Source organism: Populus trichocarpa, chromosome 1 (genome assembly GCF_000002775.5).
Source record: "Populus trichocarpa isolate Nisqually-1 chromosome 1, P.trichocarpa_v4.1, whole genome shotgun sequence".
In the NCBI taxonomy this organism is placed as follows: Eukaryota; Viridiplantae; Streptophyta; class Magnoliopsida; order Malpighiales; family Salicaceae; genus Populus; species Populus trichocarpa.
This window is the reverse complement of record NC_037285.2, coordinates 23,296,100-23,315,725: the sequence shown is the minus strand read 5'-3', so window position 1 is coordinate 23,315,725 and position 19,626 is coordinate 23,296,100. Positions and strand designations below refer to the sequence as shown.

Here is a 19,626-nt window from a genome sequence, read left to right as displayed (position 1 = left end):
GTTTGATAACTAAATAGAAAAAAAAATTAACGGGTTTACCCAGAATTAACTGGGTTAACCCGTCAAACCAAGTTAACTCGTCAAGTCTGGGATACGTGTCATGAAAATCTGATAATTAAATAGAAAGAAATTTAACATTAACAAACTAAACTAAACGAAAAAAATTAATTAAAAAGAAAAACAATTCCGGGTTAACTCATCAAACCAGGTTAACCCATTAAACCTGGGATCCGTATCATGAAAGTCTGATAACTCAATAAAAAAAATTTAACATTAACAAACTAAATTAAAAAAAATATAATAAAAATAATAAAAACAAAAAAAATAGCTACAGTATTTTTTAGGATATGTTATAATATGATAATAATAATAATATAATAATAATATAATTATATAATTATAATAATGGGGAAAGTTAAAAGGCGTGGGGAAAGCACAGTGCTTTCCCCACGCCTTTTAGAGTTCTTTAACGAGATGACATGTCCGCGCGCTGCCACGGGCTTATAAAACAAATGTACTTGATAGTGTTATAATTGTGAACCAACACTAGATAAGTAATAGAAATTAAAGGTATGATGGAGCAAATATTTCATGACGGAAAAAAAAGTTGTGTTGGTGATCAAAAACTTAAAGACTGAACAAAATGATTTGTAGCAATCTACAGTGTTTTGTGAGGAAAAATACAGTGCTTTCGCCACATGATTTAGCTTTTCAGTTAATAAAAAGCAAAAAAAATTACAAAGCTAAATTCTCTACCGACTTAATATTAAAAAAAAACCAACAAAGATAATTTTGGAAGGAAAAAAAACCCATGAGAAAAAACGTTGCAGCAATTGACAATGTTTTGTGAGGAAAACTATAGCACTTTTCCCAATAAAATAAAATAAAAAACCATTTAGAGAAATATTGTAGCAATCCACAGTGTTTTGTGAGAAAAACTACAACGCTTTCCTCATATGATTTAGCTTTATTGTAATTATAATTCTTAACCAACTCAATATTAAAAAAAAAATCGACAAAGATAATTTTGGAAAAAATCATAAAAAAATCACATGAGAAAACACTGCAACAATTCACAGTGTTTTAAAGAAAAAAAATTACAAAGCTAAATTCTTAATCAGCTCAATATTAAAAAAAAAAAACAGGGACAATTTAAAAAAAAATAACAAAACAAACACCAAAAAAAGGAAAAAAAATCATGTTGGAAACACTGTAGCAATTCATAGTGTTTTGTGATGAAAGCTACAGTGCTTCTCCACATGATTTAGCCTTATTTGTAATGACTTGTAATTGTAATTCACAAATAACTCAATATTAAAAAAATAAAATTAAAAAAGATAATTTGAAAAAAATTATAACAAAAAAAACTATGCGGAGAGACACTGTAGCAATCCACAATGTTCTATGAGAAAAGTTACAATGTTTTCCCCACATGATTAAGCTTTATTACAAAATTAAATTTTAACCAATTCAATATTAAAAAAAATAAAATCGACGAAGATAATTTTGGAAAAAAATATTACAAAAAAAGAAAACACAAAAGAAACTGGAAAAAAACCATGTGAGGAAAAACTGTATCAATCCATAATGTTTTGTGAGGAAAAACTTGTATTTACTTGTAATTGCAATTCTTAAACAGCTTAATATTAAAAAGATAAAATTGACAACACTGTAGCAATCAACGATGTTTAAAAGAAAAAAAATTACAAAACTAAATTTTCAATCAGCTCCATATTAAAAAAAAATCGACAAATATAATTTTGAAAAATAAAGAGATAAAATAGAAAAATTATGTGGAAAAACATCGCATCAATCCACAGTATTTTAAAGAAAAAAATTACAAAGCAAAAATTTTAATCAGATCAATATTTAAAAAGTAAAATAAAAAAATAATTTTGGAAAAAACAAAAGAAAAAATAAATGAAAAAAAAAAGAAAAAATAGGAAAGTTGAAAAAAAAAAGTAATTTTGAAAAAAAAAAAAAAAATAGTAAAAAAAAAATATGAATTACTGTTGTAGTCGACAGTGAAGAATAATATTGTAATAAATTAGCCACTTGTATATATAAAGTGAAAAAAAAGTCAATGCACGCGGGCATGACCTGGACACAAGGAATAGGAATCTTAACATTGGTTTTTAAACGTAAGACTCAATCCACATCAACGTTCAACCATTTTATCTCTAGAGTATGGAGATAAGCTTATTTGAATTTTAAGAACTATAAATTTTAAATTTTATTTTTTGATGGTAAAAAAAAAAAGATTTTAAAGCTTAATGATGCTTATGTGTCGAAACCCAAACATGATTGCATGAATTTTAAAACATGATTTATATAATCGGCCGTGCTGTCTTGGACCTTGATCCAAGTAAGATTGGACAAAGCTGAATTTTTTATGAGCTCAACTTTGGCTCATATATCTTTTTTATGTTATTATTTTTTAGTTTTTATGATAATTTACTTTATTTAATCTCTCATTTTTTTTATTTATATAATAAAACATATTATAAATTTTTGTGAACTTTTAGCATTTTATCTTTACTAAGAACTAATACATGAGATTCTTTTATGATTGTATTTCTATTCTATCATATTATTAAATCATTGTTGAAGAGAATTAGTTGATTAAATAAAATATGATTTATTTTATATTTTTTTTATAATTTATGTTAATTAAAAAAGCATTAGGATGAGTAAAAAAATATAAAATATGTATAATGTAGTGAAATTCGTGTGTGTATAAAAACTGCATTGTAAAACGGTGAAGTTTTGAGAAGTAAATTCATGCATGATGCATCCTGGCTTGCTTCGACCTCTCCTTGTAGGTTTTTTCATGGATTCTGGCAGGGATGGCGAAGTGCACGAGCAAGGTTTCTTTGTCGTTAGCATACTCTATGAATTTTGTGCTTGTAGTCAACGGTTACAATTAATGTACAGCATTTTTTACCATTATTTTTTTATTAAACAGATGTCAAAAGCAATAATTACCGTCACAATTACAGCAAAAGCAGATACTATAGCTAAGCAAAAGCCAACAGCATTAACAAAATAATTGTTGATTAATTATAATTCTATTTCAAAATATATATAACTTCATATATATTCTGAGAAGGTAGATATTCTTGGAATATACTCATCACATAAGCTAATAGATGGCAAAGAATTACAAACTTAAAACATCAAAGAGCATGGCATAAAGCGAGCAGAATGAACGCAAATAACCATTGGAATGGTTTCGAGACAGAGAAGAGAAACAAATCATCAACACAAAAAGACTATAAAGAAAGAAACAGAGTCAGATGGCTTGTTGAATGAGGGGAAGGAAGAGAGACTTGCCTTGTTGAAAGCCACTCGAAAGCAACATGGAAGAAATCAGAGAGGTAGAGAGCCATACAAGCTTTAAAAAACGGTGAAGCATGAAGGAAATAATGAGGGAAAAGAATCCAGGCAATGCCCTGTGAAAGGGGTTAAACAAACTCAAAGAACTATCATGCCGGAGCTTTTTGTGTTCAAGTGCATTCAGGGACAAAAAATGCTGAAGAACTCAACCTCAATGTGCCGGGAAAGATTTATCCAGAGAAGGGTCCCAGATGTGAAAGTTCAATTCTGCAAATACCAACCATATTGATTTTCCCCAACAATATTCCAGACAATGGCTGCCAAAACTATATGATTTTCCCTACCAATCCAATAGGAAAAAATCAAATGATCGTTCTTCGAGGTTAAAATTATCTTTTCTGATGACTTTATTTGTCATTATAAAATTAACCGTGATTATAATTGTTTATCATTTTTTTGTTTTTGCCAAGTTAAATGATATAAATGCTTTTAAAAATCAAAAACAAATGATGAAAGGTTAAGAGGAGCTTCAGCGTCATTTTATTTTTTAAAAATAGTAAAATTATGGCTTTTCAAGTCAAAAAATTAAAGAAGACGTGGAGGAGTAGTTTCATTGTTTCATCATGATTTTTTTTTATTATAATCTATTTGAATTAGAGATGAATTAATCTTTTAACAAATAAAAATAATAAATAAAAAGAAAAAGTAACTGATAGATGTAATACACGTGCCCATGAGTAAACGCTACCCATGCTTTTTGGACAGTACATGCGGCGACTTTTGGCGTCCAAGAAAGCCCAACTGCCTTGTCATTTAAAATGTCCAATGACGGCGTGTGTAGTGAAATTTGCAATGGTGAGATTTTTTTTTCTTCCCTCTCTTCTCTTCTTGAAATCCGCGCTGGATAGCCAAAATACAAAGTTGTCTTCCCATTTTTTTGTCTTTCAACTGTGGCTCTTTTTTTTCTAATATATTATTTATTTTGGATTTTTTTTTAATTTTATTAATTTTCATTTAATTTTATTTAATTTTTATATCAAATATGATACTTATTCTTTTAATTAATATATTTTTTTTTATTTTTTTTATTTTTTTTAATTTTTTCTCTTGATATTTTATTTCATTTATGTTTATCCAATTTGGTTGTTATTTTTTTAATTTCTTTTTTTATATCATTTTTTTAATTTTTTTTTATTTTATTCCTTAACATTTTATTTCATTTATTTTTTATTTAATTTTGGTTTTTTTAATTTTTCAATTTAATTCCTTGTTATTTTTTTATTGGTTTTTATAACAGATTTTATCTTTATTATTTGAATTACTATTTTATTTTTAATTTTTCATGATTAAAATTTTTGTTTGTCATGATGTCACTGTTTTCTAAGATCAGCATGATTTAACTTGCGGGAGAAAAATCTAGTCATAACACTAATCACTCTCGCAGTATAACAAGTAGGCATGCATTTAAAAAAGGATTATACTATGTGACATCCTCTTGAAGAAACAGACATTTCGCCTAAACTAAAAACAGTGTCGTCAAAGAGTCACTGAATCAAAGCAAGTAGAAACAAAAAGAAAAACGATGTTGCTTCTTCGATTCTCGATTCAACGAGGTAAGCAACTTGCGCGTAACTAATCTTCAATCATCTGTTTTATTTTATTTGTTACAAAATTGATTTATTTTGATTCCTTTTCTTTTGGTGTTTCAGCGAGAAATCTAAAGGCCTTGAAGCCTTCGATCTTTGCTTTAAGAAGCTCTTATTGTTTCTCTACTGGTGCAGCTGAGCCTTCTTCAAGCCTACCTAGCCCTCCGGTAATATACCCATTATAAATCTATATCTATACGTCCACACGCATATGTTCGGTGCTTTATGGTCTGTTTGGTTTCTCAGGAAGTTCTTCAAAAACTCGAGAAACTTTTCTTCTGTTTTATAATTTCTTACAAGTTTGTGTGCTGTATCAGAGAGTCCCCAATCTTATTGGAGGAAAATTCGTTGATTCGCAATCATCTTCAACCATTGATGTGATAAATCCTGTGAGTATATATTATTATTGTTACTATGTTTTTCTTTGTTTTTAGTGATGATTGAAAGTTGTTTTGGGTTTAATGGATTGGCATATGGGGTTAGGCAACACAAGAAGCCGTGTCACGGGTTCCTTTTACTACGAACGAAGAGTTCAGAGCTGCAGTCTCTGCAGCAAAGCAGGCTTTTCCGGCGTGGCGTAACACGCCAATTACGACTCGTCAGCGTGTCATGCTCAAGCTCCAAGAGCTTATCCGTAGAGACATTGTAAGCATGCTCGAATTTTTCTTCATGTGTTGTTGCGTTTTATCTGTATTATTTTTTAATAGGTTTCGTTTGATGGTTAGAATTACTGTGATCTTGTTCTAGGATAAGCTTGCGATGAATATTACTACTGAACAGGGGAAGACCTTGAAGGATGCTCATGGTGATGTGTTCCGTGGGCTAGGTTAGTCTTTTATTTATTTATTTACTGTTCCTAAAGTCTCTTTTGGTTCAAAATTGTAGTTGATTGCATATATGCTCTCTCAATTTTGAATTTTTTCTCTTATAGAGGTGGTGGAACATGCTTGTGGAATGGCGACTTTGCAGATGGGTGAGTATGTCCCTAATGTGTCAAATGGAATTGATACCTTTAGCATCAGAGAGCCACTTGGTGTATGTGCTGGGATTTGCCCTTTCAACTTCCCAGCAATGATTCCCTTATGGGTAAGCCTTCAGCTTTCTTCTTCACAATTTTTTCTGTCCATGCCTATTGGGATGCCTGCTATATCATTGTTACAAAGATATAACTTAAATCTTTTTCTTAAGATGAAAGGATGCAGTTAACTGGGCCAACTTCTAGCTTCATCTTGAAGTTGATCATGTTTCACAAGTGTACAAACATTTAAAACTTTTCTGGTTTGTGAGCAAATCTTGAGTTTCCAGAGAAAAATAAAAATAAAAATGTGTGCTACTTTTTGGCTGCAGATGTTCCCTGTTGCTGTAACATGCGGTAACACCTTTATATTGAAGCCATCGGAGAAAGATCCTGGTAAGGATTACCTTGTCCATATTTTGTGCATAATATTTGGAGCATTATCTCTTCAAGGTACCAGCGTGTGTCAAATTCATAGGTTAGAAAGATACTTTCTATCTTCTCTAGTCATATATATGTGATAAAACTTTGTTTAGAAGTTGGTTACCCTGAAAATAAAATAGCCTCCTATGAGTATTGGAAGAACCTTTAGCTCAGAATTGTAGGACTTCCCATCAAGTGACCCCTTTAAGCCAATAATATAAGTGTTTGGAAGCTTGACTTTAGTATGTCAGATTATGTGCTCTTGTCATAAGTGGTGTTTGCCTTCCTCTTTTTCCTGTTGAAGATAGCTGTCTACTTTGAACAGTTAATGGAAATTGTTCAGTTATGTCAAAATTGTCCTGCCTTATTATAGGTTTTTTTCTCTTACATTTTTTAGTAATGCAAAGAAACATAGTTTTGAAAGTTCTGGAAAATTCAGTAAAACAGTTTGGGACTAAAGCAGTCCCTGCATAAATGTTCACTAATCACAGTTCCAACTCCATTCATATTCTGCACAAGATAATCAATCATCTTACTTTTATTTATAACAGTAACTTCGTTTTTGGTGTTGTAACAGGTGCTTCTATAATACTTGCTGAGTTAGCAATGGAGGCTGGTCTGCCAGATGGTGTCTTAAACATTGTTCATGGCACCAATGTATGGTTTTGCTCAACAATGAGCTCTTTCTAGCTTCTTAATCTTTATCGTGTTTTCGTAGCTCTATCTTCCTAAGAAAATAAACTTGAAAAATTGGAATTTATTTAATTGATTCTAACTTATTAAGATTTTGCAGTTTCATTTGCATGTCGGAGGGCTGTGATATAGTGGAAAATGCCTTAGATATGATCTTGTGATTTTCATTTCTTGTGTGCCTTTAACAGCACTGTTTTTCTAATGTGTTTCCATTTGTGGCAGGATGTTGTTAATGCAATTTGTGATGACGACGACATTAGAGCCATATCATTTGTGGGATCCAATACTGTAAGTTACTCACTGCGATATCCAGATTTTGATTCCTACTTAGCATGTGTGACATTGCGGTAGAGGTTGCTTTTCAAAGTGATTTTTGCTTAGAAATGCATGAAAATAATGTTTTCTTTTTGTTTTTTTAAATTAATTTTTGATATCAGTACATCAAAAAAATTAAAAAAAAATTAAGCTAATTTGTTTTATAAATTTTTGGCAAACAACGTTTTGGCCGCATTGCCAAACACTCTCTTAATCTTTTTATGATCTTATATTTCTTTCCCAAGCATTCGGAGGAAAATGAAGATCCTGAACAAGATCAGTTTTTGGTGGATAACCTTTAAACTTATTCTCCTGTTATTTTTTAGCGGGGAAAACATTCTGGAGATCATTGCTCTTTTCTGCCACATTGATATGTTATTACTTACATGATAGTCACATTATTTATTGTTGATTTTTTGTTATCATATTCACAGGCTGGTATGCACATATATTCAAGAGCATCAGCTAAAGGGAAACGTGTACAAGTACACATCATTTTTTTTGTTATAACTATTCAGTCTGTTAGGAGCAATATGGTTTTTTTCCCAATGGTTGAAGTTGGAGTCAATTGGTTATCTGTATTCTTTTGTGCAGTCTAACATGGGAGCTAAAAATCATGCAATCGTTTTACCAGATGCCAATGTTGATGCCACTTTGAATGCTTTAGTTGCTGCTGGTTTTGGTGCAGCGGGACAAAGATGTATGGCACTGAGCACTGTAGTTTTTGTTGGAGACCCAGAGTCATGGTAAGTTTGTTTCCAATTGAAATCCACAGCTTGTTAAATTGATAACTTCTAGCTGGATTTTTCAAGTAATCTGCTGCCAGTTAGCTACTGCAAAGGAATAGGATGTCAAGAGAATGATTTTTCAGCTATGTTATGGAAGCTGGATCAGTTTTAGTAGAACCACAATAGGATACAGCTCCTTCGATGAGAGTTGACACATGCATACCATCATGTTACTTAGGGAGGCGTTTTTCTGTGTAGATGGGATTTGAGGCCGCGCATAAATTTTAGTCTTTATCACTGTTTACACAGAGGGGGAGCATCCCCATTGCATGGACAAATGGGGCTATGACGAGTATAACGTGCATGTTATATGTAGATTGCATCCCAATCTACCCCTTGCGGATGTTTAGTATGTTGTTTTGTACGATTAATGGAAAATAAGAGCCCCTTGGTGATTGACCAAGATGTAATTGTATAACAGAGAAGTTTTTCAAACTTTTCTAGGGAGAATAAACTGGTGGAGCGTGCAAAATCTCTAAAAGTAAATTCAGGAATGGAGCCTGATGCAGACCTTGGTCCAGTGATTAGTAAACAGGTATGTTTCAGAATTATTCTTAACCTGCTCTGCACCACCATGATCAAATCTTTACTTGGAAATCTTCTCTGTTCTTACAGGCTAAGGAGCGAGTATGCAGATTAATTCAAAGTGGTGTTGAAAGTGGTGCCAGGCTTCTTCTTGATGGAAGAAATATAGTGGTATGTTATTGCATTTTTGTTTTGTTGTTGGGACCCGCCACTTATTTATTGTATATAATGGTGGGTAAAACCATCTGAATATGCAAGTCAGACCAGAAACGTGAAATATATGGAAATCATGGAGTAATTTAAATATGGCTGGTAGAGCGAATAGCATTCTCTTCGTTGTAGGGAACTGAAAATACATTAGGACCCATAGTCTTGGAGCTCTTTGATTCTTTTGTGAAGCAAGATGGGTAAGGTATTGAGTTCGAGTCCAAAATATGTTAATCTTAAACATACGTGTTCAAATTAGCTTGGTGTTTATGTTTCTTTCTTGCAAGGGTGCTTTTACTCCTTTTTATGCTTCTTTCTCAATTAACTTTAATAGAAAGAGACTTTCTACTTACTGATTTGTTTATGGTGATAAACAGGTTCCAGGATTCGAGCATGGAAATTTTATTGGTCCTACCATCTTATCTGGTGTCACGGCTGACATGGAGTGCTACAAGGTATTATTTAACCTCTTTTTTTTGTTGTGATTTTGTAGACCAGACTCCAAAAAATCTTAATTCATTAATTTCCCAAGTGGATGGAGATGTAGACCTCAAATATTGGTGAAAAATTGACTGATCTACTCTCCATACATTTCCTTTGCAGGAGGAAATTTTTGGCCCAGTTCTTCTTTGCATGGAGGTGGGTTGAATACCCTTTCTGTTTTTATGTGCTGACTAGGCCTCTGATCGATTGGCATGGCTATGGAGTAACATCTTTCTTTCTTCTCTGAACTTTCAGGCTGGCAGCTTTGAAGAAGCCATCAACATCCTTAACAGAAATAAGTACCATCTCGTTATGACTTTTCATTTGCTTGTTTTATCAATTTTCCTTCCATGAATTGTATCTGGTTTACATGTTTGTAAATGTTTTTGTTACAGATATGGCAATGGAGCTGCCATATTCACTGCATCTGGTGCTGCTGCAAGGAAATTCCAAACTGAGATAGAGGCTGGGCAGGTAAAAATCATAAAGCAACATGAGACTACCATCAGAGAATATTTAGGAGCTACAACTGCATAATTTATTTGTTATGTAGCTACAATTTTAGTTCCTCGCTGTACTCTTACTATGGCAAGATTTGAAAGCTCATACAAAATGAGAGGAACTTGGCAAATTAATTCCAGAATAATTAACATTGATATTTTGTTGAAAATCAGAAGCATTGGTTTTGTCAAATTCGATTATAACCAATTTATGCTCCTTTTGGGAGGGGAAGGGGGAGTTTATTGCTGCATGAAATAGGCACTCTGTGAAATTCATGCATATTAACATATGTTGCTTTCATCCAGGTTGGCATCAATGTTCCTATACCAGTTCCCTTGCCGTTTTTCTCATTTACTGGCTCCAAGGCATCTTTTGCTGGCGATCTCAATTTCTATGGTAATGCATACATCCTCTAAAGCCTTGCTCTTGTGCTTGTGCAACCATTACTGTTTCTTCACCGACATGCTGGCCTTACAAACATCCCTGACACGGTTATTATTTTTTTGTTTTTAAATAATTGCAGGTAAGGCTGGGGTTAATTTCTACACTCAGATCAAAACAATAACTCAGCAATGGAAGGATTTACCAGGGGGTAGTGGAGTTTCTCTGGCAATGCCGACTTCACAGAAACTATAATGGTGTCATGTCCCTGCCAATTTTCATGCGCAATGCAATTTTGAACCCAGCCACAAATAAATTATTTCGAGGTCGTCTTCTGCTTCCCCCTCTGTTTTCCTTCCCCTAATTGGCCTTTTTAAGCGTATGTAGTTATCTCTCTCATGCGGGTCACCAAAAATCCCCCATCGTGTCAAATACAAAGCCTGGGCTCAGTTGTCGGGCATGAAAGAATTTTGGTGACAGAAAAGCGGGATCCTTTCGCTCGCTCCCAGCCTTCCCTCATGTGCCGTTCTAGCGACAGAAATCATAGAAAAGGGAAAATACATGCTATTGGCGTCCAGATTTTAATTTTAGTTTAATGTTCATAAAACTATTGACGTGAAGCAAGATGCATGATTCTTGCTGTTACGGATGTAAAGTATCAACAGTAACCCGAAAGGAAAGGCGAGTATAGCATTCCATGGGGGTGAACTATTTATAGTCTGAGATTTTAGTGAAATTAAAAACTTGTCCTGAGCAAATTCTGAAAAGCATTACTCGCCAAAATCTAGTGTTATCGATCATTTTTTGTTGTGTTTATGGAGTGGGAACCAATCTGGATGACATCCAGAGGTGCCTTGGTGATGAAAATGGCTGGTAGCCAAGTTCCAGTCATGGTGTTTACAGGTCAGTGAGAAAATAGAAGAAGAAAAGGGATATGGAAGCAGAATTCCAGGAATTCAGCTCAACATTCATTCATTATTTTCATGCCTAACCATTTCAGGTTTATGTATATCAGCCATAGCATTCTAGAAGATAAAGTCAGACTATTTGTCCGCTGAAATCCTATCAGTTGAAATAACAAAACAAAACGATGCGTATTATTAACAAAAATAAACATAGATCGACTTCTTTAAGCTCGATTGATTCAAGGCTTAATCTGAGCTAGATTTCATAATGAATAAAAGTTCACCCGGTAAAAATCTTAGTGATTTTTTCTTTTCAAAACGATATTATTTTAATTTTTTAAAAAGAATTAATTTAGGTTAACCTGTCTAACTTATAACTCAAATCGTGATCTATGTTGGGTTTAATAACTATGCTTATATGAATTAACTTTTTATATTTATGATTTTGCCATTCTTGCCGGAAATATATATATATAAAAAATGAACATGAAATATTATAATTTTTTAACACTGCTTGCAATTAGTTTACACATTTTGTTGATAATATTTGTTTCATACTAAAAATTATAAGCGATTGATGTATTTTCAAATTAAATGTATCTTTATTGGCATCCCTACACTAATAATTTGCCTCTTCCAGCTGGTTTGTGCCTCCAAATATATTGCATGAAATTCCACTTATTGACTTAGTACTATTATGGAGACTATTGGATGTGCAATAGGTTTATTTTTAATTTTAATCGTAACAAATTTATTTACCAAGTGGATTAGCTTTCTCCATGTAGAGCAGGGAAAAGACTAAGGAGAGAGGGATCATTCCCACAGGAATCGCAGCCCTGCTTTCACCTTCAGCTCTATTGTGCTGAAGGTATCTCCACAGGAATCGCAGCCCTGCTCGCAGCCCTGCTTTCACCTTCAGCTCTATTGTGCTGAAGGTATCTCCACAGGAATCGCAGCCCTGCTTTCACCTTGTGCTCTATTGGGCTGAAGGTATCTCCACAGGAAATAGCGCATCTATCTCCACTTGCAGTACGTATGCTCTCAAGTGTTCACAAGTTCCTTTTGTCTAAGTTGTTCTTAGTACTTTCTCAGGAAGTCATAGCATGATACATTGATGCTGCACTTGCGAAAGAACAAAATATGACGAAGATAAGTGTTGACGAAAGTTTATTTGTAAAACTTTCTTGAAAAAAACTCTAGTAAGAGGTATCCTTCCACGTGTTCATGATTTATAATCCTGTTTGTTTTTTTATTTAAAAAATATTTTAAAAAATAATATATACTATATTTTCGATTCCCAGGATGTGTTCGCCTCGTGTCAAAGAATTTGCCACTAACATAAATATTAGTTTGGCTTGACTTTGTACATGGGAAGAATCAAGAACATTCGATTGAAATTGTATGGTGCCGATGAGTCGTCTTGGGAGATAATAAAGGCGGAGACAGGTTCTTATGCCGCTAATCCAGCAAAATGCCTTGCCTCTTCAGAATCAAACATAAAAAAAGAATTGAGTTTGAGTAAAGTAGAGAGACATCTAAGTCTATCTGAAAAGGAATAATAAAAATGATGATTATAATGATATTGAAGATATCCTAAAAGAATATATAAAGACAATAATTAATTTAAAAGAATTCTGGAAAAAACTTGAAAAGCTAAGATAAACAAAGAAAATTTCTTAGAGAAGAAAATTAAAAAGATCAACACTCTGTTTGCGCAAGATTAAAGAAGCAACGGAATTTAAAAGGAAAGAGATTCTTTACTAGTCAAGGAGCAGTAATTTTGAGCAAAAATACAAATGTACAAGGGTTTTTAAGGGCTTTTTTAATAAATAAAAAGTTTAATCATAAACTTATAAGCATGTTAGACAACATTTATTTTTTAAAAATATTGATATAAGATGCTATTTGTTTTTTAATATTGTGACAACAACATATTGGATCGATTTGTGTTGACTTGTTAAATCTACGATTTGGATCATGAAACTATAATAGTCTTATAAAAAGTAAATAAAATTAAATTATAAAGATGAATTTTTAATCAATTCAAATTTGAAAGATGAAAGTGAAAAAAATCAAATTAGAAAAAGATAAAAAAAAACTACTCGAGTCAACCCGGGTTGACCATTTAATCTTGTAACCTGAATCATGAGATCGGGATAACCTCATAGAAAAAAATTAAAAAAAAAATTATGAAACCTAATTTCCAACCAACCTAATATTAAATGATGAAATTAAAAAAATAAATCTATTAAAAAAAACCCAAGTCAACTAAAACTAACATGTTAAACCAGTGATCTAGGTTATAAGACTCAGATAACTTTATAAAAAACAAATAAAAAAAAGTTACACGACTCCATTTCCAACATATATAATGTTAAAGGTTGAAATAAAAAATAAATAAATCCATGAGACCGGGATAAATCTATAGAAAACAAATTGAAAAACATTACGAAACCTAATTCCCAATCAATCTAATATTGAAAGATGAATTTAAAAAATAAAATAAAAAAAGGAAGTAGATTGAGTTGTTGGAGGGTGAAATTGAAAAAAAAAATCAATTAAAAAATAAAAAATAAACCAAGTTAACCCAAATTAACATTTCAAACCCGCAACCCGGGTTATGAGATCGAGATAATCTCAAGCAAATCAAATAAAAAAATACGAAGCCCAATTAAAAAAAATATTCAAGTTCAAAAATGACCAAAAAAAATGAATAGAGTCAATTCGAGTCAACTTGCTAAATTCGTGACCCGACTCCATAGATCGGAATAATCCCACACAAAGCTCATTTTTCAACCAACCCAATATTGAAGGATGAAATAAAAAAAAAATATTTAGAAAAAGTGGTCCAAAAAACGATCATAGTCAACTCAGGTTAACCTGTTAAACCCACAGCCTAGGTCATGAGATCAAAATAAACTCATTGAAAGAAAATTAAAAACAATTATGAAGCTCCACTTTCAATATATTTATTATCTAAGGTTGAAAAATAAATAAATATATGAAATTAATATATAACCCAATAGAAAAAAATTAAAAAAAATAAAAATTACAATTTCCAAAACAATCTAATATTGAAAGATGAAGTTAAAAAAAAAAGACTAAATAAAAAAAAGATTGTGTTGTTGAAGGGTTAAATTGAAAAGAAAAAAACACTATTCCACTAAATAATGTTTTGCAGGTGTGACTACAATGATTTAGTTATACCTTTCAGTATTTTGAAAAAAAAAAGTTATGAAGTTCTATTTCTAATAAATCTAATGTAAAATGATAAAATCAAGAAAAAAAAACTAAATATATAAGACCAGTATATAACTTAATAGAAAGAAAATAAAAAAAAATTAATGAAGTATAATTTTCAAAATAATGAACAATAAAATTAAAAAATTAAACTAAATAGAAAAGGATTGAGTCGTTGAATTGTTAAATAAAAAAAGATATTTTAATAAATAATTTTTTTGTTAATATGGTTTGACTGAGCTTACTAATCTGTTTGGTATTGTTGTAGCTTTTGTAGTTATGGTTTGAAAAAAATTGTTTTATAAAAAGTACTTACTTTTGGTTGAGGTTAATTTGATATTTATGTATGTTTGGTTAAAACTGTGGTTGAAATTAAGGTTGAACAAAAAGTAGTTTAATGTGTTTGATTAAGAATGCTTTTGAAATTAAGGTTATAAAATAATTTAATATATATATATATATTGATGGTTTTTAATTTAAATATTATAGATTTAACTATTGCTATTACATCATGAAATAAATAATACTTTATATAAAATATTTTTATTGTTCCATTAAACTATCTACACTTCCATCACGTATGAAATACATCAGACAAGGACTACAGTTTTCTTGATTTCTTAAGCGCGCACAACATCAGGTAAAATATAATAAGAAACAAATTGTGTTTGCGATCAAATTCTGCAAATGTTACCTCATCAAACGATCTCCGTCTAATTTATGTAGTGTCATTGAATAATGTTAAACACTAGTTTTTCAAATAAAACACAATTAAAAAATAAAAAATAATTTTTTTTTATTTTACTGGGTCAAATCTGGTTCAATACATTTTAAGCTTTGGACCGGACCCAGTCCGGCCGGAACAGTGCAGCATGCCTCCACTGTTCACGTGAACAGTGAAGGCATGCTCCACTGTTCACTGAATAGTGCAACATGGCTTCACTGTTCAATTAACTTCATCCCACAAGAAGCAGAATGAAGCTGTTTTTCTTTCCTTGCGTTTCAAACACAAATTATCATAGAATCCATAAATAATAAACTGTGTTTTTTCATTATCAAACATATTACATCTGTGTTTTAAGTAAAACACAGACCCAACTTCCTAAACAAACTCTACCTAGCTAGAATGTGACTCCATCATTGCCTACAGGCCATCACTTATTTACTCGTCACACTTATTTTTGTGGGGTTTTAAGTATGATTTTGAATAACATTTCTCAAAACAAAAAGTGTGATCAAATCTCTTACCACTTTGGCTGTGGAACTCAAGAGCTACTCTTAAAATTACCTAAACACGTATATCTTGGCAATTAATTTCTAACTGCTAATCGTCAAAGCATGATTAAACCACAGTATTAGCATAATCAATTACTCCACCCCATGGGATAGCTGCATAAACTCATCTGGAGCTCCAAGCTGATGCAGGGGATCATTTGTCAGGCAAGAAGAGACAGTCTAGCATGAGAGAGATTAGTCTGTCAGCATAGCCAAGGTGACTGCCCAGAGCCGAAGTAAGGGTCCTCTCTGCCGTGTGCTTGAGAACTCTTTCCATAGAGTGGGCAAGTCATCCTTGGCTACCAAACACGACTCTTGTCTTCATGTAAGACTTCACTTCCCCTGAATTATTCACCCTCCATTTACGAAATGATACCAAGATAGAGTGAATGGCGTGTTTGTCCGGAAGAAGAGAAGGCCTGGCATGACAAAGAAGAGCCTGTCAACCTAGCCAAGGAGACTGCCTGAAACCCGGAATGAGGGTCCTGCCTCTTAGTCCAGGGCAAATCCCAAATTGCTAGGAACAGGCAAGTCGTCCTTGGCTAACTAACAAGACTCTTATTTTCATGTTAGGTCTCTCTTCCTCTTGTGTTCATGCTCAAAATGTGATGGTGATTAATGCATTTTGACATCCCCTATTTATAACCAACAAGAGAATAAAAATCAGATCCAGATTTGCTACATTAATGGCTCCTCCACAATCTATTTGCCTACAATACCTTTCATTTCTCATAAGCTAGCTGCCCATGATGGAATATATTCTCATTATGGCTGCAAAGACATCCAAATGCACAGTGCATTTGCTTCATGAACTTTTTGCTCAGTTTTTCCAACTACAAAATCATGACCCTAATGCTTATAATTAATGCTTTAAATCGATCTTGCATGGAAATGATGAGCAATCTTCAGATATAGCTGCCATTTTTTCAAGTGATTTCATCTAAACGAGGATGGAAACTTTGGTTCGAGAGAGGTTTAGTTCAAGTAGTTGCTAATTTCATGGCTTCCCAATTATGTTGCTAATAATTAAATCGCAGTTACCGGTAATTATGCTTTTGAAATATTCATGTTCTGAATGTTAGCAGGCATTAATTTTCCCAATCCTAATTAACGAGTTAAATAATGAATAAAAAATGACAAGAAGGACGTTTTTCATGGTGGCTTGATTACTAATTAATCATAAGTAACTGTCCATATATGTGTTAGGCTCCATTGGGATTACGGATCAGTGCATTTCCTAAACACAATCTTAATTAGACCTAACAACAAGCAAGATCAACAATATGCGGGTGGTTAATTACGTGTCACATATTCGATTCTCACCATCGTGCCAAGAGAAAGAACGGTGGCCAAGTGCATGCATGAGTGGATTTTTCCTTGCACATATCATGCATGCATGGGACTCTCTGACCTCCTTTATTTGTTGCTGTCTACTCTCTACTAGTTTCTCTGACCTTCCCCAACTGTCTGAAGTCAAGAGAATTTTGACCTCGAAATGAAGAAAAGAAGCATAAAATCTTTAAGAGATCTGTATGTGAACTTTTTGACTAAAGTTCTTTATTAGACATACTGGGAAAAACCCTTTCAAAGGTGGATAGAGCTCTAGTATCCAACAAGCTTTCCTGGTTCACTGTCATGGTCTATGATTCCAGCGTCAAAATCATCAACCCATTTGAGATGCTCCCACGGGCCACGCCCACAGTTAATGAAGTCAATGTCTATGCCAAGAGAGGTTTCGCATGCTTGATGGATTTTAGCTAGCTTTTATTTTGATGAAAGTGACTCGACATACTTGGGTGATGATTTAAACAGATTAACTAAGATTAATTTTTTTAAAAATAAAAAATAACATTGTTTTAAGATGAATTGTTTTGATTTAAAAAAAATAATCGAGTTTTGATGTAATTATAAGTTGACCCACCAAATTATCCAAGTTTGACCATATCTATTTTTACCTAGATTTTTTAAATTTAATCTGAATCCGATCAACTCCCAAACGGAACATGTCTCGATTGACTCACCTAGATAAATAAAGAGTTATTGTTAGATATTAATGTGTTATATTGTATTATGGTGTGAGTTAAAAAGTAAACATTTGTGTTGTAAGTTGAGAGTGCATTAACAAAAGAAAGCATCAGCGATTGATTATTGTGCTTTTAAAAAATGGTGTTTTTTGCTTGAAAGTAGTTGTATCTAACCCCGGCCGTAATAGGCTGTTTTGCTTCTCGCCAAAAGTAGGAGCAGCCTAGTAGGGTATCCTAATTTGATTTAAAAGGAGAGCCTTTTTTATTTTTTTTATTTTTTTCAAGAGTCATAGTTTCCCTTTTAAAGCTTCTGATTTTGAGAATCAAAAGCGAACACTAGTTTATAAAATAAGCAGCTGAAAGCAGCTTGGTTCAGTAAAGCAAAATACCATACAGGCAATGGGAAAAACTCAAAAAAGAATTCAGTAGGAGTTCATTGACCGTTATTCACCTGCAATATTCAAATGAAAGGATTGTTTTTGGAAGGATTGTAAACTTATTTTTTAAAAATATATTAAAATAATATTTTTTTAATTTTTAAAATTTATTTTTCGATTGAAAAACATAAAAAAAATAATTTAAAATAAAAAAATAATTCAAATTTTAACCAAAAAAAAAAACCAGATTCACTTTCAATACCAACACCATTAATTAAAGTTAAAATTAGCAAATTCAAATGCTTGCCTACATATGCCTATCAAGTTTTTGTCTTTGTTTGATTTTTAAGAGTGTTGTAATGGTTGCTTTTCAAAATGTTTTTCATTGCAAAACATATTAAAATAATGTTTTTTTATTTTTAAAAAATTATTTTTGATATCAGCACATCAATATGATCTGAAACATTAAAAAATATTAATTTGAAGCAAAGAAAAAAATAAAAAAAATTAATTTTTTCAAAGCACTTCCGAAATGCAATGCCAAACAAAAGGTACGTATACTTTTAGTTGAGGTTGATTTATTAAAATATATGTTTGGTTAAAACTGTGGTAGAAATTGAGGTTGAACAAAAAGTAGTTTAATGTGTTTGGTTAATAATACTTTTCAAATTAAGGTTATAAAATAACTAAACAAGACTTATATTAATATTGATGGTTTTTAATTAAAATATTTTAGATTTAACTATTGATATTACATCATGAAATAAACAATACTTTATATAAAGTAATTTTTATTGTTCTATTAAACTATCTGCAATTCCATCACGAACGAAATTTATCCGACAAGGACTACAGTTTTCATTACTTCCCGAGCGTGCAACAAAGTTAGATAAAATATTATCAGAAATAAAATTAGACTTGCGATCAAATTCTGCAAATGTTACGTCATCATATGATATCCTTCTAATGTAATTATGTAATGCCATTGAATTTTAAACACTAGTTTTTTGAATAAAAAATAATATTAAAATTGTTTTTGGAATTTTTTTATTAAATCGACCGATTAATACATTTAGGTTTAGACTGGACTGAATGCAGTTATGAACAGGAGACGCTCTCCACTGTTCACATGCAATATGTAAATAATGGAGAGTGAACTCTACTGTTCACTTTACAGAACAGTGGAGACGGGGAAGCAGCAGAAGAAGAAGAAGGAGAAGGAGAAGAGAAGGCCGCGCCTCTGTTTACAGTGGAGAAGCTCTCCACTGTTCACGTGAACAGTGGAGAATGAAGCAGCAGAGAAGGAGAAGGAGAAGGAGAAAGGGAAGGCTGCGCCTCTGTTTCTGCTCTTCTTCTCTCTCTTTGAGGCGCCACCTTTGTTTACAGTGGAGACGGGGAAGCAGCAGAAGAAGAAGGAAAAGGAGAAGGAGAAGAAGGGAAGGCCGCGCCTCTGTTTCTGCTCTTCTCTCTCTTCTCTCTCTTTCAGGCCACG

The 19,626-nt window shown here is 32.3% G+C and overlaps 1 protein-coding gene across 1 annotated transcript; it reads left to right on the top strand.

The window, feature by feature from the left end:
- Positions 1-4,780: 4,780 nt before the first annotated feature.
- Positions 4,781-11,080, top strand: LOC7487827 (methylmalonate-semialdehyde dehydrogenase [acylating], mitochondrial). The gene is made up of 19 exons (XM_002299972.4): positions 4,781-4,949; positions 5,046-5,149; positions 5,300-5,371; positions 5,466-5,627; positions 5,730-5,808; positions 5,914-6,068; positions 6,330-6,393; positions 6,998-7,077; positions 7,336-7,401; positions 7,863-7,913; positions 8,023-8,174; positions 8,661-8,751; positions 8,832-8,912; positions 9,326-9,403; positions 9,552-9,587; positions 9,687-9,730; positions 9,827-9,905; positions 10,238-10,328; positions 10,456-11,080. The coding sequence occupies exons 1-19, from the start codon at positions 4,919-4,921 to the stop codon at positions 10,566-10,568; spliced, it is 1,629 nt and encodes a 542-aa protein (XP_002300008.4). The 5' UTR covers positions 4,781-4,918; the 3' UTR covers positions 10,569-11,080.
- Positions 11,081-19,626: the final 8,546 nt, after the last annotated feature.